Source organism: Enhydra lutris, unplaced genomic scaffold (genome assembly GCF_002288905.1).
Source record: "Enhydra lutris kenyoni isolate GAN:26980312 unplaced genomic scaffold, ASM228890v2 scaffoldscaffold2, whole genome shotgun sequence".
In the NCBI taxonomy this organism is placed as follows: domain Eukaryota; kingdom Metazoa; phylum Chordata; class Mammalia; order Carnivora; family Mustelidae; genus Enhydra; species Enhydra lutris.
In genome coordinates, this window is record NW_019154086.1 from 68,169,804 (window position 1) to 68,187,005 (window position 17,202).

General features: G+C 34.5%; 1 protein-coding gene and 1 pseudogene across 1 annotated transcript; one reads left to right on the forward strand and one right to left on the reverse strand.

Moving 5' to 3' along the window:
- Positions 1-2,352: 2,352 nt before the first annotated feature.
- Positions 2,353-3,282, forward strand: LOC111151032 (olfactory receptor 5K1-like). Its single transcript, XM_022508748.1, has one exon. The coding sequence runs from the start codon at positions 2,353-2,355 to the stop codon at positions 3,280-3,282; it is 930 nt and encodes a 309-aa protein (XP_022364456.1).
- Positions 3,283-11,382: 8,100 nt separating this feature from the next.
- LOC111146557 overlaps positions 11,383-17,202 on the reverse strand; it is an 8,132-nt pseudogene continuing 2,312 nt past the window's right edge.

Sequence of the window (17,202 nt, forward strand, 5' to 3'; positions counted from 1 at the left end):
AAAAAAAAAAAAAAGAATCAGCAAGATGATCATCAAATGACTTAGTGACTTTAGCAAAGGTCATTTACTTTAACCTCATTGTCTCACAGGTCATCTTTAATTTATGTCACAGAGTTAATATGTTTTGGGAGCTGAATCTCCCCATAGAAATACACTGATGTCATCATAGGGAAGTCCCATAAGCATTTGATGGGAAAGTTACCTTTGCATTGTAAGGAACATAATTATTGACACTGACCTCTTAGTAGTCTCACAGACTTTCATTCTTTCAATCCCAAATGTTTTTGAGACCATAATTTATATTCTGAAATTCTACAAGACATACCACTATTAAAAAAAAGAAATCTGAAGTTGTAAGACTCTTCTCAGAGCACTCAGGTAAAGGAAGTATTCAAATTTATCTTTATGTTTGCTATTAGCATCCATAAGTATTGATTTATCTGAGTTAGTTAGCCTTTTTACACTGTTCTCAGATTTCAACTTCTCACCTTCCTAGCTCTTCTCACAACTGAGGGCTATGGCAAATTAGCATGAGATTTAAACTCAGTTCATGCTGACCTTTTCTGATTATAAGGTAAAATTTCAAAACATACAGGTAAGAATGCAGCTTAATTCTGTTAAATAATTCAGACAAGTACATTGAGAGTCATTTCTAACACAGCTGAATAACTAAATGGCTTATATTTAGTACTTTAAAACAAGAAAATAAAATGTTCAACCTGTGCCTATATTTTGATGTTTTCATTATGGAAAAATAAACCCATTTTGACCAGAGAATTTACATAATTATACACATTGGTCAAAATACTCCAATGGATCCCAAAGTAATGATAGAATATAGCCTTTGAGGCAAAACAAAATTTGTCTTTGAAAATCATATTTAAAAAAAATTTTTTTTAATTTATTCATTTGAGAGAGAAAGGCAGACAGAGAGAGCTCAAGTTGGCGGAGTGTGGAAGGAGAGGAAGAAGCACACTCCCCACTGACCAGGGAGCCAGACATGGGGCTTAATTGGAGGACCTGGAGATCATAACCTGATCCAAAGGGGCGCACTTAACCATTTGAGCCACCCAGGAGCCCCATCTCAAAAATCTTATTAAGATTTTTTTTCTCTTTTTATAAGTAGTATAAAACTAAAATATACAGACAAACTTATTTTATTAGATTTCAAACTATAGTGCTATACACCAGAAAATCTTATATAAGTTTCTTAGGAAGCAGGAATATATTATATGGGTCAATTCAGATAAGAAAAAATGATACAAAAAATTTTTTAATGATAGATTTCCAAGAATTTCCATTGTAGGCTGTTGTTCAAAATTAGCAGTCTCAATTTGCAGAAACTGAAGAGATCACTAGGGATCAGTGGTAGTATGAGAGAAGCTAGGACTGCAATCAATACTTTTTTCTTCTATAGCATAAACAACTCATAAGTCATAACTAAACTCAAATGTCTACAATTCTAATAAGGAAACTGTGCATGCATATAAGGAAAAAGCCATGTAGATTATACACAAGAAATTCTAGATTGTGTTGCATATATAGGATATGCTTGAGAATGCAGGAAGTAAAAATCAGTGTGGTCTGGGGATTTAGTTAAAACTTTCTTAAGTAACATTATACGTAAACTTTACATAAAAAAAAAGAGGATTTAGATATCTGGGAAAACTAACAGGAATGATGGGATGGACAAAATCAGTTTTAATGGAAATGGATCTAATCCCAGAGAAAGTGATGAAAGAGGTGAAAATATACAGATATTTACTTCCTTGGATAACCAAAGCAATTTTCTTTAAAAATGAAAGTCCTATTCTTAAACCTTTGTGATCTTCATACAGTTCCTAAGATATAAATTTAATATTTGTTGAATGCTATTTTCAGGCATTCACTCCACCAGGAGAGTATATGAAGTATTTTTGCTCAGTTACAAAAATGTGTATATATGAAAATTGATGGTAAATTTATTTTAAGGATCGTTAATACAAAAATTGACACTGAAATTATGTCAACAATGAAATTCTGTCAACAACGAACCAAATATGGGTATGCAAGATTTGTACACTATTCATACATGAATTCATGAAGACAAACCTTTTCCTTTGTAAGCATTCTTCTTGCAATTACAAAAATATTCATGGGAATGTTGATTTTCAGAATTGAGGTTATAAAACTGACATGTTAGGGGAATGACTATCCCCTAGAGGTTTGTGTGTCTGTATCCAGAGATACTAAGGGAAGTTTGAAGAAGCTCCTATCTTTGTTGTAAAAAGAAAAAGTTGGAAGGAAAGTTATACACACTCTAAATTAGAATCTTATATTTCCAGAATTCCTATCTCAACAGAGGAGGTGGATATGACTGAGGATAACTACTCCTTGACCACTGAATTTGTCCTCATAGGATTTACAGATCGCCCAGAGTTGAAGAGCCTCCTGTTTGTGGTGTTTCTCACTATCTATGTAATCACTATGGTGGGGAATCTTGGTCTGGTGGCATTGATTTTTATGGAGGGTCGTCTTCACACACCAATGTACATCTTCCTGGGCAACCTGGCTCTGATGGATTCCTGTTGTTCTTGTGCCATTACCCCCAAAATGTTAGAGAACTTCTTTTCTAATGACAGAATGATTTCCCTTCATGAATGCATGGCACAATTTTATTTTCTCTGCCTTGCTGAAACTGCAGACTGCTTTGTCCTGGCAGCAATGGCCTATGATCGCTATGTGGCCATATGTAGCCCTTTGCAGTACCACACCGTGATGTCAAAGAAAGTGTGCATTCAGATGATCACAGGGGCGTACATAGCTGGAAACCTGCATCCCATAATTCACGTAGGGTTTCTCTTTAGGTTAACTTTCTGTGGGTCAAATCAAATTAATCACTTTTTTTGTGATGCTTTTCCATTATACAGACTTTCCTGTGTTGACCCTTATATCAATGAATTGATGATATTTATCTTTGCAGGTTCAGTTTTAGTCTTCTCTGTTATTGTAGTCCTAATCTCTTATCTCTGCATCCTTTTTATGATTTTCAAAATGAAATCCAAAGAGGGAAGAGGCAAAGCCTTATCTACTTGTTCATCCCACTTTCTCTCTGTCTCAATATTCTATGGTTCTCTTCTCTTTGTGTACACTCGACCACAGTCACTTAAAGAAGAGGATGAAGATATACCTGGTGCTGTTTTTTATACTCTAGTGATCCCTTTATTAAACCCTTTTATTTATAGTCTAAGAAATAAGGAGGTAATAAATGCTATGAGAAAAGTTATAAAGAAAATTTTATAACATTGTAGAAGAAATATCATCCCCTGTGGAAAATTAATTTAAATTTGAAAAAAAATATTTTTCAAAATCATGGAATATTGAGAAAGTAGATAAGGACCACTTTGTCCATAAAATATTCAATTACTAATACATGTTAGTATGGGAATCAAATAAATAAGTTCTGCAAGGAGAGATTCTGCTACAATGTTTTCCAAAATCTTAGTTACTAGGTTCCTTCAAGAATGAATTAAATAATTATTCCTGAGGTCACAAACTGTGCAACAAAAAAATTAGCCAAACTATTAACTCTATTAACTAATTGTTTCAAAGAGTAATGAGTTATAATTTTCAACAAATACAACAAATACTAGGAATATAAGTCAGTATATGTAAAGGTCACTTCCATTTAATATTGCCGACAAGTTTCTGGAATTCCAAAGCATAATCTTATAAAGTCTGGCACATTCCATGTTCTCAAGAATTAATCCATTCTTAAACTATACCATCTGTCAGAAATACACTGTATATATTTGATTCCTAATTTTCTTTGAGTTTTTTCAAGAGACAATATTTGAATATTACTTCATATGGAATATCTATTCTCAAAAAGAATATTTTCATTCTTGTGGAGACTGGGTGGCTCAGTGGGTTAAGCCTCTGCCTTTAGCCTGGGTCATAATCTCAGGGTCCTGGGATCCAGCCCAGCATCAGGTTCTCTGCTCAGTAGGGGGTCTGATTCCCCTCTCTCTCTGCCTGCTGCTCTGCCTACTTGTGATCTCTCTGTGTCAGATAAATAAATAAAATCTTTTAATAAAAAAGAATATTTTCACCTTTAAAAGGGGAAATTTTGTTATGTATTATTTGCCACAATTAAAAGTATTAAAGACAAGAAAAGAATACTAGTAAAGATTTATAATAAAAAAAGACTATTTTGATCTTTAGTGTTAATTTTATTCTCATGTTTTCTGAAGTAGTATATCTGTATACTTGTGATTTATCAATCTCTAGATGAAATAGATGGTATTCATACATAAATCCATATAGATTTGGATATTTTTATATAGTTTGATTAGGTGTCCATCAAAAATGAAGTACAATTTTGAATACATTATACCTAATGAAGGTGTTATTCTCTTTGATATTATTTATCATGTTTGTTACTAGGAATTCCACCCACCTGTACTTATTCCAATGTAAATTACTGATACATTAATAGCATTAACAAAAAAGTTGGAGATGCTATAAGCATAATTGAGGCACAATATAGTAAAATTTCTGAATATCTAAACATAAATATTTATTGATCACTTACATATACAAATATGAATGAAAAAATGATATACTGAAAACATGTTATCTGCTAGGCACAAAGCTACACCTTAAATAGATATTACCTACCAACTGGTTAGATGTACTTTTTCATGAATTTTCTCAATAAAAATTCTCATGCTTTGAAACACTGAGTGGCTTGCTCAAGTTCAACCAGGTGATTCAGATTGAGCTAAAATTTGTATCAATGCTGCTTGGAAGTTAAGGGAATGGAGAGCCTTGTCACGTGGGATATTTAGTCCTATGCAGCATCAGAAGTAAGATGTGCCTTAAAAATGATTTTTAGAAAATGATGTTTGGAGGAAAAAAGGAATGAGTATGACCACAGTGTTTATGGAAATAAGTGTGACACTGGGAACTGGGATGAAAAAGGTGAACCATGGACAGAGTCAGAAAGCTGATGAAACTGTCCTTAAAAGCTGTTGTGGAATATGGGAAAAAAGGATGGAAGGGAATCATGTTACTGAGAATCTTAAATGCCGCCCTAAAAAATCTGAATTTATCTCAGAGGCATCAGACCCTGAATTCTTCCTAGAACCAGATAATATGACTCTATTTTTCAGAAAACCAATCTGGCAATTGATTGGAAGGAAGCTAGAAGCAATGAGGCTAACTGCCAGAATTCATATATTAGATGATGAGAGCTGACACTGGAGGATGAAAGGGGAGGACGGCACAGATATAAGCAACATTTTAAAGAAAAAATATTAAACTGTGACTACCCGATAATAAAATGAAGGCCTGTCTTCTTCCTGTGAGTACCAACCTGGTTGTGACTGATTTCCTATCACTAGTATTTGAAAAGGTACCTGACACATTTGGCCATTCATTAGCCTTTTCTGTTAATGTATTTTAATATAATCATTTAATTTAATATATGACATGTTTGTTATTTTTATTTTTAAAGAAGTCAGTGAATATTTTTAATTTCTTGGTTTTAATTTCTAATATTGCAAATACTTTTAGCTATAACCCACAAACACAAAGCTCTATGGGGTCTTAAACACATTTTTTAAAAGTGTAAAGAAATCCAGAAACCTGAGTTCATTGAATGTGTTCCTTTGTGTCCACTCTCTATTTTAGAAGATATCTTTGGTTGTCAGATTCACATGCATTGGTCCCTTTCCCTTTTCAAGGGGTACCACAAATTCTGTTTATGTATTTCTGTGCCAACTGCTTCCAACCCTTAGCAACACTGAAGCCTAGAGGTCTGTTAAGGGAAGTGTCCATGGCTTACTTAGGCCCAGTGAGTCAAGAGGTAATTTTGTGGAAGTTTCTGGGTTATATGTTTCCTTTATTTTAAAAGAGATCCACAAGAAAATGTAGTCTTTCTTCCTTTGAATGTCATGCTGTGTGGATATGAAATTTGGCACAGTCCAGAACCATTTTGCCACCAAAAGAGAAACCAGCCTGGAGATGAAGTCAACACACAAATGAGGGCATAACTGAGGGAATCACAGAGAAGCAGACCCAGAATCTGTAGAATTAAGCATCCCTTCTCATTTCAAAATCCAGTAGATCTTCTTACCATTAAACTTGTTTGGAAAAAGTGCTTTTATTACAATTGAGTAAATATTAACAGATATAGTCATGTCTCTTGCCTCATCATTTTTGCTTTATTTTAAATTTATTCACAGACACCCTTTTAACTTGCAAATAACTTTTTGTCAGTATCCATTTAACTATTCAACATATCTATTACATTTTTTCTTTTATTTCTATATTTTAATTTCCTACAACCTCACTGAAAAAATGGGGGACAAATAGGTTTCATAATTTGTCCACAGAAATATTAAGGTGAGCTCAGGGATCAAATGTAGAGATCAAACCCAAAATCCATGTTCTTAACCACTAAGTCATATTATAGACAACATAGAGAAGTGAAAAATAGTAGGAGAGGAAAACTTGCAAGAAACTAAGCTGTTAAGTGGATAGAGAAATAGGGCAGAGGGTCAAGAAAAATATGAATCGATGACATTTTTCTCCAGATTATTTTGAAAAATTTCAAACCTACAGAAAAGTTGAGAGAATGTCCATGAATTTTTTTATATCAAGATGATTGTTAACCTTGTACCACCTTTGCCCAAAAATACATCTGCAAATGTGTATATATACATATTTAATGTATGTTTATGTCTATACATATATATATAAGATTATGACAGTTTATCCATAAATTCTTCAACATATATCTCAAAAGAACAAAGAGATTTCCTACACTGTCATATCATATTTTTAAGGATTTTGTTTATTTATTTGGGAGAGAGAGAGAGAGAGAGAAAGAGGGAGGGATCATGAGTGGGAGGGGGAGAAGCAGGAGCTCTAGGTGTTTCGGGTTTGATACCAGGACTCCAGGATCATGACGTGAGCTGAAGGCAGACACTTAATTGACTGAGCCATCCAGGCACTCCATCATATCATTATAATCCCCAAGAAATTTAATATCACCTAATATGATGTTCATATTAAAATTTTCCCCAAATTCTCCTTTCTAGCAATTTATTTTTTCATCAAGAATTCAACTAAGGGCCATTATTTGCTTTATTATCATTATTTAATCTCCTGTAATGTAGAATAAACTTCTTGCTTTTTTTTCTTTCATGACATATTAAAATTTTTAAATATTTGTGTCAGACATCATTTATAGTATCCCATCATCTCTATTTTTGTAATGTATGCTCATGATTAGATTAAATTAAATAATTCAGCAATAATGGGTGTACTGTTTTCTTCTCCCATCATGAGGCCTATCACATTAGCTTGTCTTGTTAACTGTTCACTGATTACTTCATTAAGGTGGTACCCTCAGCACTATGATAAAGATAACTTATTTCTTTGCTATTAAAATCAATCTTTAGGGTGATATATTAAGGTCATGTGAATTTCTTGTTCCGTAATAATTTTTCATCAAGAGTTTTAGCATCTGATGACTTTAATTTTTTGAATCAATTATTATCATTGGAGCAGAAGGCTGATGATTGTTTTTCCCCACGTGTTCTCTGGGTTCATTCTGAGAAACAAAAACTTTACTTCAAAGATTTTAATAAATTTTTAAAAGTTCTTCCAACAATTTTGATTTATAGAAAATAATAAAGATAGTATAGAGAATTCCCATATATGACACATCCATTTTCCCATGTCATTAATATCCTACATTAGTATGATACATTTGTTTTAATTAATGAGCCAATATTGATACATTATGATGAAGTGAAATTCATACTTGATTCAGATTTCCATAGTTTAATCTAGTGTCCTTGCATTCAGAATCCCATTCAGCGTATCACTTTATATTTACTCATCACGTCCCTTTAGTCATCAGGTGTCAGCGATAACTTTTCAACATTCCTTGTTTTTGATGTCCTTGGTAAGTTTTGAGACGTACTAATCGGGCATTTTGTAGAATGTCCCTCAACTGGGATCCTTCTGATGTTTTTCTCATGATTAGGCTGGGGGGGATAGCTTTTTAGGAGAAAAGCCACAGAGGTAAATCACCATTTTCTTTACATCCTACTGGTGGCAAATACTGTCCTTATTGCTTGCAACTCTTTTGATGTTGAACTTGACCACCTGGTTGAGGTAGAGTTTGCCAGGTTTCTCCATTGTGGAGCTGCTCTTTCTCCACCTTCTCTTACTGTGTTGTGTAAGGAAGGAGTCACTATCCACAGCCCACACTTACAGAGAAGAGAGAAATGGATCACCTCCGTGGGGCAAAGTATCTATATAAACTGGAATTCTTCTGCATGGAAGATTTGTCTATTCACCTCACTTATTTACACATTCAATCTTCTACTTACATCAGTATAGAATCATGGATATTTATTTTATACTTGGATAAAATTTAATACTACTCTTTTAATTTTGGTGCTCAAATCATTCTAGCTTTGGCTGCAGGGAGCTGTTTCCATGGGCTCCTGTGTCCCTTTGGCATACATCCATCACTATGTATGCAGGTAGGTTTTGTGTTTGTTTGTTCTTTAGCTTTGATTTTTTCTCCCTTCCTCCCTCCCTCCCTCTCCCTTCCTTCCTCACTCCCTTTCTTTTTTTTTTCCTTTTTCTTTCTTTCTTTCTTTCTTTCTTTCTTTCTTTCTTTCTTTCTTTCTTTCTTTTCTCTCTTTCTTTCTTTTCTCTCTTCTTTTTTCTATTTTCTGGCATTACAAGATGTTCCAGGCTCATCCTGCATATTTATTTCCTACCCTAGTCACCACATCAGCTATTTCTCCAAGTAGATTTAATTCCTTTGACTGGAAAATGATATTACGAACAAACATCTGGGCCATAGGTATGCTAATTGTTTCTGCAATGTCATTGCTTCTGGGTCCTGTCAGCTGGCAGAGCTAGGGTATGTGTGTGTGCTCCTATCATTCCATATTCTTGCCAGCAACTGGTAACTTTTTAAAATTTTTTTAAATTTTAGATTTCTTTTATGTTATGCAATTATTGCTTTAATTTGTAATTCCCTATGGCAAATAATGTGGAGCAGATTTTCATATGCTTATTTATCATCTGTATTTCTTTTTTGGTAAAATGCTTGTTCAGCCCTTTTGCCCAATTTTTATTGGATTGTTTCTGTGCTTTCTGATCATTGTTTATCAACAAACAACAAACAACTTGGATCTTCTTATACAAGTCTTTTATCAGAAACATGCTTTCCTGGTACTCTCAAAAGCCCATGTTGATGCACTTAGTGCTGGCTTTATTTCTCTGAGGGTCTGTGCATTTCTACTCATTTCTTTTTCTCCTTCACCCTTTGGATTGCATACTCTCTGTTGAAATAACTTCAAATTCACCAATTTTCCTGCTAATCAGTTTAAATCTACAGTTGAGTTTCTGCAGTGATTTTTTAAATTTCGTTTGTACTTTTCAATTATAGAATTTCTACTTAATTGTTTCTTTATACTTTCTCTTCATTCATAGTCTATTTCACATAACTTTGCATTCATATCTTCCTTTTTTTAAATTTAATCCTGGTTTCCTTTAGATCTATGAACATGATTATTTTTTGATATATTGATTATTTGATATATTGATATATTGATTATTTATCATGATTATTTTTTAAGTTTTTTTCTGTTAAATCCAATATGTTATTACTCTAACAGGCAGTTTATGTTGTCTGCTAATTTTATGGTGTATAGGTAACAATTTTTCCCATCTCATGACATTTTTGTTGTTGTTGAGAATTTGGCATTTAAGATAATACATTGTTGAACTCTGGATCCTCATTCATCCTTTGGTCTTGTTATATCTTTGTTGATTTGTTTAGGAATTGGGTGGATAATGTTTGTGTGTGTGTGTGTGTGTGAGAGAGAGAGAGAGAGAGAGCGAGAAAGAGAGAGAGAGAAGTCCATTTCCTCTGCAGTGTAAAGACTCTGATGTTGCTCTTCAGAGGATGCAGCATCTACACAGTCCTTTGGGATGACCATGGTTTTATCATAGGTCCTCTTTTATCTTTCTTTGATCACATCCAGCTGTTAGGCCCCATTAACTCCTAGCAATAGCATGAGCACTCTCTCTCTCTTTCTCTCTCTCTCAAATGCCTTAGGGAATAAGTTGTTCTACATTTATAAGCAATTAAATTTGGGCCCCTTTGAAGCATGGCTTTTGAGGATAATGTTTGAGGGTCTTTCTAACTTGAGGTAAGCTCCTCCCTATTTCCTCCTGCATTTTTCCAGGCAAACCAGCAGGATGTTTCAATAATGGTTCCACCAATCTCTTCCTAATCATCTTTTGTCAATAAAGTCACTTTCTTAGAGGGACACTTTGGCAGTTGCTATACATGACTAATGAATCCTTGAACACTACCACAATAACTTATGTACTATATGCTGGCTAACTGAACATAATTAAAAAAAAGTTAAAAAAAAGAAATGAATCTTTTCCCAAAAGGATATAAAAATATTTATTCACATTATTTAATGAGATTAAGAACCATAAAATTAAGATTTTAAGACATGTTTCTTAAATTGTCCTAAAACTCATATTTAAAAAAACCTGAAAATTATGTTTTCACTTTGGGGGTTGCTTTCAAAGATTAGGTGAAAAGACATTAACAAAACTTTATTTGAAACTCATTTTCTACTATTTGTTTTAATAAAAAATAGTCAAATATCAGCAATTTCATATGGTTCTACCTAATTAGAAACAAGAGACATCTGGAAAACTAATTTTTGCATTAAACGAGACAACCCAGCCCATGTGTTCTAACAAAGTCTTCTTAAGAGAGGATGACCTCAGCTATTTTGAAATATGCTTGAAATACCAACCCACCACATATATTCAACACCAGGGCTTATGGTGCCAGCATCCCATGCTTCAGGATACTACCAGTAAAGCTGTAACTCACAAGGTCCAATAGTGCCTGACTTTCCACAGTGCATATTAAAAGCTGATGTTGGACTGACATTCACAGACAGCTTTGGGCTGACAAGAGGCAGGGACATTGTCCTAAATAAATAACTTCCTAATACAAAAATGCCACATTAGTCAATAATTTTAAAACCCCATGTCCAAGTGCTTTTCATCTTTGTTTAGGTTTTCTGCCTTCCACAGAAGGTGCTGAAAGGCATGATACTTGAAGAGTGAGGAAGAGGTAGAAAAGTGAGTAAGCAGCAACTGCATAGGTAATAATCAGCTGCAGAGTAGTACTGGCTCTGCTCTAAGTCAGAAGCAGACTGATTATTTCTGTGCTATAGAACACAAATACCCACAGCCATTATACGACTTTTTAAAAATCTAGCCACATTAAATAGGACACATAGGATCATAAAACTACTCTGAAAACATGTTTTTTTAAAACTCTGAAACATAATGGATAAAGAGGCTCTTATTTTCTAATGGGCACAAGGACTTCCCATATTTTTTGGAGGATAAAATAGAGACGCCAGAAACAAGGCATTTTCTGAATAACCACAGAGACACTCGTTCAGAATCCTGTACTTCTTTATCCTAAAATAGTGAGATTTAAATCAACTCAGACGTGATACACAATTGAGTTTCTTCTCATTTTTAATATTTTTTTTAAAAAGACAGATTTAGGATACTGTAAGATTTTACTAACTTACCTTTTAAAAATCTGTCAAGTCTATAGTAATGGAATAAATAAATAAGATTTTTTAATGTTCAGTGTTTATAGACATATTAATAAAAATAATGACTGAATTAGAACATGTTAAATAATGTTGATACACACTGGGAAGGGATTTAGACAAGGAAAAGCATGTCATTTCACCACAAGAAATAAAGATCTTAGTTGTAAGTTAATGACCTCCCAAAGCTTTAGGTCTTGTGGTAGTTTTCCTAGCTCTGGAGGGTCATTATGGAGGAAACTTCTTCATGGTACTGAGCTGGAATAAATAAGATAGGAGTTGGAAAATTTTACTCCGTGACCCCAAAGTAGTGTTAGAAAGAAAGCACTCTTAATAAGCCTGATGTGTGAGGAGGCAAGGAGCAAATATCCAAAATAGTTTGGTTGTACTGAAAATCCTACTGACATTAAAGAAAGCTTAAAAAAAAAGTGAAGTAAAATAAGTTTAATCCTCTTGTCTAGCTGAATTGGAATTCTTACAGTTTACAAAGTTAAAATTTCAAGTAAACACTGTATTTTTCACTTCCATTCTTGTAGACAGACACAGTTTGGTTAAACAGCTGCCATACCTCACCTTGAATAAAGCTGTATGCCCATATTTGGGGGAAAAGGATCTTAGATAATCTCCTTATTTTATATCACTTGAGTCTTTGAAAAGAGCATTAATGCTCTGGTTGACTGGTTATCTACAATGGCAAAGTGATCACAGATTCTGACAACAATGAGAGGTTTCTCAGAGACACTAAAGAGTTTCTAGTTCAACAGATAGTTATTTACTATCGGTTTACCTGGAAACTTTAACAGACTTCAGTAGATGTGTTTGGATCAATTTCCCACTATCAGTTTTCTTTCACAAATGTGTGGCAAGTGTCTACCCATTTCTTGCTGTCTGGACTCTAAACCTAGATTAGTTTGTTTAAAAGATGGACTCATTCAGAATAATCCATATAAGTTTTAGTGGTATTAAGAAACAACTGTCTGTGAATAGATCGAATGGATTTTCAGGAAATATCCACAAAGAAAAAAAATTAAATTAAAAACAGTGCGGGGGGGACAAAGGGAAATGTTAATATTGAGAAATAATAAAATGGCAATTGCAAAGCAGGTAGCTTCCCACCCATGCCACACAATATGCTTTCATTAAGGTGTACTCTTTCCTGTTGGTATGAGCAGCCCAGTTGAAGAGAGCAGAAGCCGTGAACTGTAAGGGAGCTGAGACGCAAGCCAGGCAGAAGAACCATCCAAATTCACCAGGCACGTTCTCAGGCAGCTCTAGCTTCTGGTGGAGTAGCTCAATTCCAGCAACATAACAACTCACTGAGCCCAGCATACAGAGACCTTGGAGGAAAACAAAACAAAACGTAACTAGGTAAGAGCATCGTAAGAGCTTTTCAGGCAACACCACAGGGCAACAATATGTGAATGTTTAAGAATTATGACTCTTCGTCTCTATGGAAACAGGAAGAAGATAAAAGGTACGTATAATGACAAGACTCACCTGCAAGGAGATGGAGAATGCCTGTGGCAATGGTGGGATACAAACTCCGGCAAATGCAAGCACAAAGTCCAATCACAGCCCCAAAGCACATCAATTCAAGACTAAAGAAGATGAAAGGAACTGGCAACGCCAAAGATCTGATTTTGAAAAAAAAGAAAAAAAGGTTATGTTATCATGATTTCAGACAGTTTTTTTCACAATGACAGTTTCATGGACTAATTAGATCTTTTCTCAAAAAGTGTGAAAGGAGGCCCTGGATGGTTCAGTAGGTTGAGCATCTCACTCTTGGTTTCTGCTCAGGTGGATCTCAGGGTCCTGAGAAAGAGCCCTGTGCTGGGTTCCATGCTCAGCGGGGAGCCTGCTTAAGATTCTCTCTCTTTCTCCCTCTGCCCCTCCCCCTACTTATGCTATCTCTCTCCTCTCTCACTCTAAAATAAATTTTAAAATATATATTTTTTAAAAGTGAGAAAGGAATACTTTAATATTGGGGATTCTTCTTTAAAGCACTTTGTTCAAAAAGATGCTACCTGATAAAAGCAAAAGGACACTAACAGTTAACAATTACTGAGGCTCATTGTGCCAGGTACTGTTCTGCACATGCTTTGTGTATTAATCCTCCCTAAAGCCCTATGTAGGATGTAAAAATTTTATAAATGAGGGCACCGAGGCAAGAGGTACAAATAACTTGTACAAGGTAACACATTAATGGGTAGAGCCAGCATTTGAATCAAAACCGTCTGGCTCTACATACAAATAAATCTACATCCTTATAGGATCTCAAGGCAGGAATAAGAAGTAAGTGAATGGTGATTATAAAAGACCTATTGAAAGAATATACATAAAGCATAAAGCAGAGGATCTCAGCACTCAACAAATGGCACCTTTAATTACCATAAATTTCCTCAACAACATGGGAAGATAGCTGATGACGTTACAAACTATCATCTCCCATTTATACATTATTTTAATTATTAGTAATGTCTTAATACCAACTCTAAACCCAATTTGACTTTCTAGGGCTTGTTTTACTTTTTGGAACTACACAAATCTTTTTTCCATTTTCCCTTCAAAGTCTGTCAATAATAAACTTCTTCCTATATATTTGCAATACAAAATTGAATACGTTGAATAACACAGTTTAACTGTACAGACTGACATACATGCAGATTTTTATTAGAATAATACTGTAAATGTATATTCTCTTCCTTATGATTTTCTTGGTAACATTCTCTTTTCTCTAACTCACATTATGTAAGAATACAGCATATAATACATATAACATACAAAATATGTCTCAATTGACTGTTTTATGTTATTTGTAAGGCTTTCTGATCAACAGTAGGCTAATAATAGTTATGTTTTGGGGGTGTGAAAAGCTACATGTGGATTTTTGACTGTGTGAAAGGGCCAGTGGTCTAACTCCTACATTATTCAAGGGTCAAGTCTACTTGCCATATTTATTCAATGCTTCCTCTCATGACATGGTCATTCTATGCAAAAGTGCCAGAAAGTCTCTACAGCCTGAATATCACGTCCAAATATGAAGACAGTATTTCTTAAGTAGGCTGACCATCAAACAACAGAATCCTCTTAAATATATTCATTGTTTTTGATATCTATACTTTTGTTACTGCTGCATAAGACTGGATTAACATTTTTCATAGCCCTGAACTTTGACTCATATAGAGCTTTTAATCAACTTTTTTCAGATATCCCTATCTGAACTCAGGTAACTGAAATGTTTATCTCAAATATAGGAATTTGTTATTTATCTAAATTTACTATTTGAGTAAAGATTCTTTGCCTCTTTGGTTAAGTTTATTCCTAGGTATCCTTTAGTTTTGGGTGCAATTGTAAATGGGATTGACTCCTTAATTTCTCTTTCTTCTGTCTTGTTGTAGGTGTATAGAAATGCAACTGATTTCTGTGCATTGATTTTATATCTTGACACTTTTTACTGAATTCCTGTATGAGTTCTAGCAGTTTTGGAGTGGAATCCTTTGGGTTTTCCGCATGAAGTATCACATAATCTACAAAGAGTGAGAATTTGACATCTTCTCACCAATTTGGATGCCTTTTATTTCTTTTTGTTGTCTGATTGCTGAGGCTAGGACTTCTAGTACTATGTTGAATAGTGGGGTGATCATGGACAGCCCTTCTGTGTTCCTGACCCTTCTGTGTTCCAGCCCTGTTCTGTGTTCCTGAAAAACAAAGAGCTTTTCCCAATTGAGAATGATATTCTCTGTGGGCTTTTCATAGATAGATTTATGACATTGAGGTATGTACCCTCTATCCCTACGCTGTGAAAGAGTTTTGATCAAGAAAGAATGCTATACTTTGTCAAATGCTTTTTCAGCATCTATTGATAGTATCATGGTTATTGTTTTTTCTTTTATTAATATATTGTATCACACTGATTTGCAGATGTTGAACCAAACTTGCAGTCCGGGATTAAATTCCACTTGGTCATCGTGAATAATATTTTTAATGTGCTGTTGGATCCTATTGGCTAATATGTTGGTGAGAACTTTTGCATCTGTGTTCCTCAAGGATATTGGTCTGTAATTCTCCTTTTTGGCAGGGTCTTTGTCTGGTTTTGGGATCAAGGTAATGCTGGCCTCATAAGATGAGTTTGGAAGTTTTCCTTCCATTTCTATTGTTTGGAACAGATTCAGAATAATAACCATTAATTCTTCTTTAAATCTGGTAGAATTCCCCTGGGAAGTCATCTGGCCTTGGTCTCTTGTTTGTTGGGAGATTTTTGTTGACTACTTCCATCTCCTTCCTGATTATGGGTCTGTTCAGGTTTTCTATTTCTTTCTGGTTCAGTTTTGGTAATTTATATGTTTCTAGGAATGCATCCATTTCTTCCAGATTGTCAAATTTGCTGGTGTATAGTTGCTCACAATATGTTCTTATAATTGTTTGTATTTCTTTGGTGTCATTTGTTCTCTCTCCTCTTTCATTCATGATGTTATTTATTTGGGTCCTTTCTCTTTTCTTTTTGATAAGTCTGGCCAGGGTTTTATTAATCTTATTAATTCCTTCAAAGAACCAGCTCCCAGTTTTGTTAATTTGTTCTATTGTTTTTTGGTTTCTATTTCACTGATTTCTACTCTGATCTTAATTATTTATGGTTTAGGTTGAGGCTTTCTTTGCTGTTGGGTTTAGGCTTTCTTTGCTGTTATTTCTCCAGCTCCTGCAGATTTTATGCTTTCTTTCTGGTGTAAGGTTCATTCTGGTGTAGGGTTAGGTTGTATACTTGAGACCTTCCTTATTTCTATAAATTACTCATGAAAGAAATTGAGGGAGACAAAAGAAATGGATAAATATTCCATGCTCATGGATTGGAAGAACAAATATTGTGAAAAGGTCTATGGGACCTAAGGCAATCTGCACATATAAAGCAATGTGTATCAAAATACCACTTTTTTCCCAAAGAAATTGAACAAATAATTCTAAAATTTATATGGACCAGAAGTGACCCCAAATAGCCAGAGGAATGTTGAAAAAGAAAACCAAAGTTGATGGTATCACAATTCCAGACTTTAAGCTCTATTACAAAGCTCTAATAAACAAGAAGTATGATACTGGCACAAAAACAGACATATAGATCAATGGAACAGAATAGATAGCCCAGAAATGGACCCTCAACTCTACGGTCAACTAATCTTTGACAAAGCAAGAAAGAATATCCAGTGAAAAAAATGCAGCCTCTTCAGCAAATGGTGTTGGGAAAATTGGACAGCCACATGCAGAAAAAATGAAACTGGGCCATTTCCTTACACCACACACAAAAATAGACTCAAAAATGGATGAACAACTCAATGTGATACAGGAGTCCTTCAAAATCCTTGAGGAGAACACAGGCAGCAACCTCTTCGACCTCAGCCACAGCAAATTCTTCCTAGAAACATCGCCAAAGGAAGTGAAGAAAGGAAAAATATGAACTATTGGGACTTCATCAAGATCAAAAGCTTTTGCACAGCAAAGGAAACAGTCAACAAAACCAAAAGACAACTGACAT

What these genes read in the sequence shown, in the direction of transcription:
- LOC111151032 (XM_022508748.1), top strand. Translation starts at nt 2,353, where the DNA reads ATGACTGAGGATAACTACTCCTTGACCACTGAATTTGTCCTCATAGGA.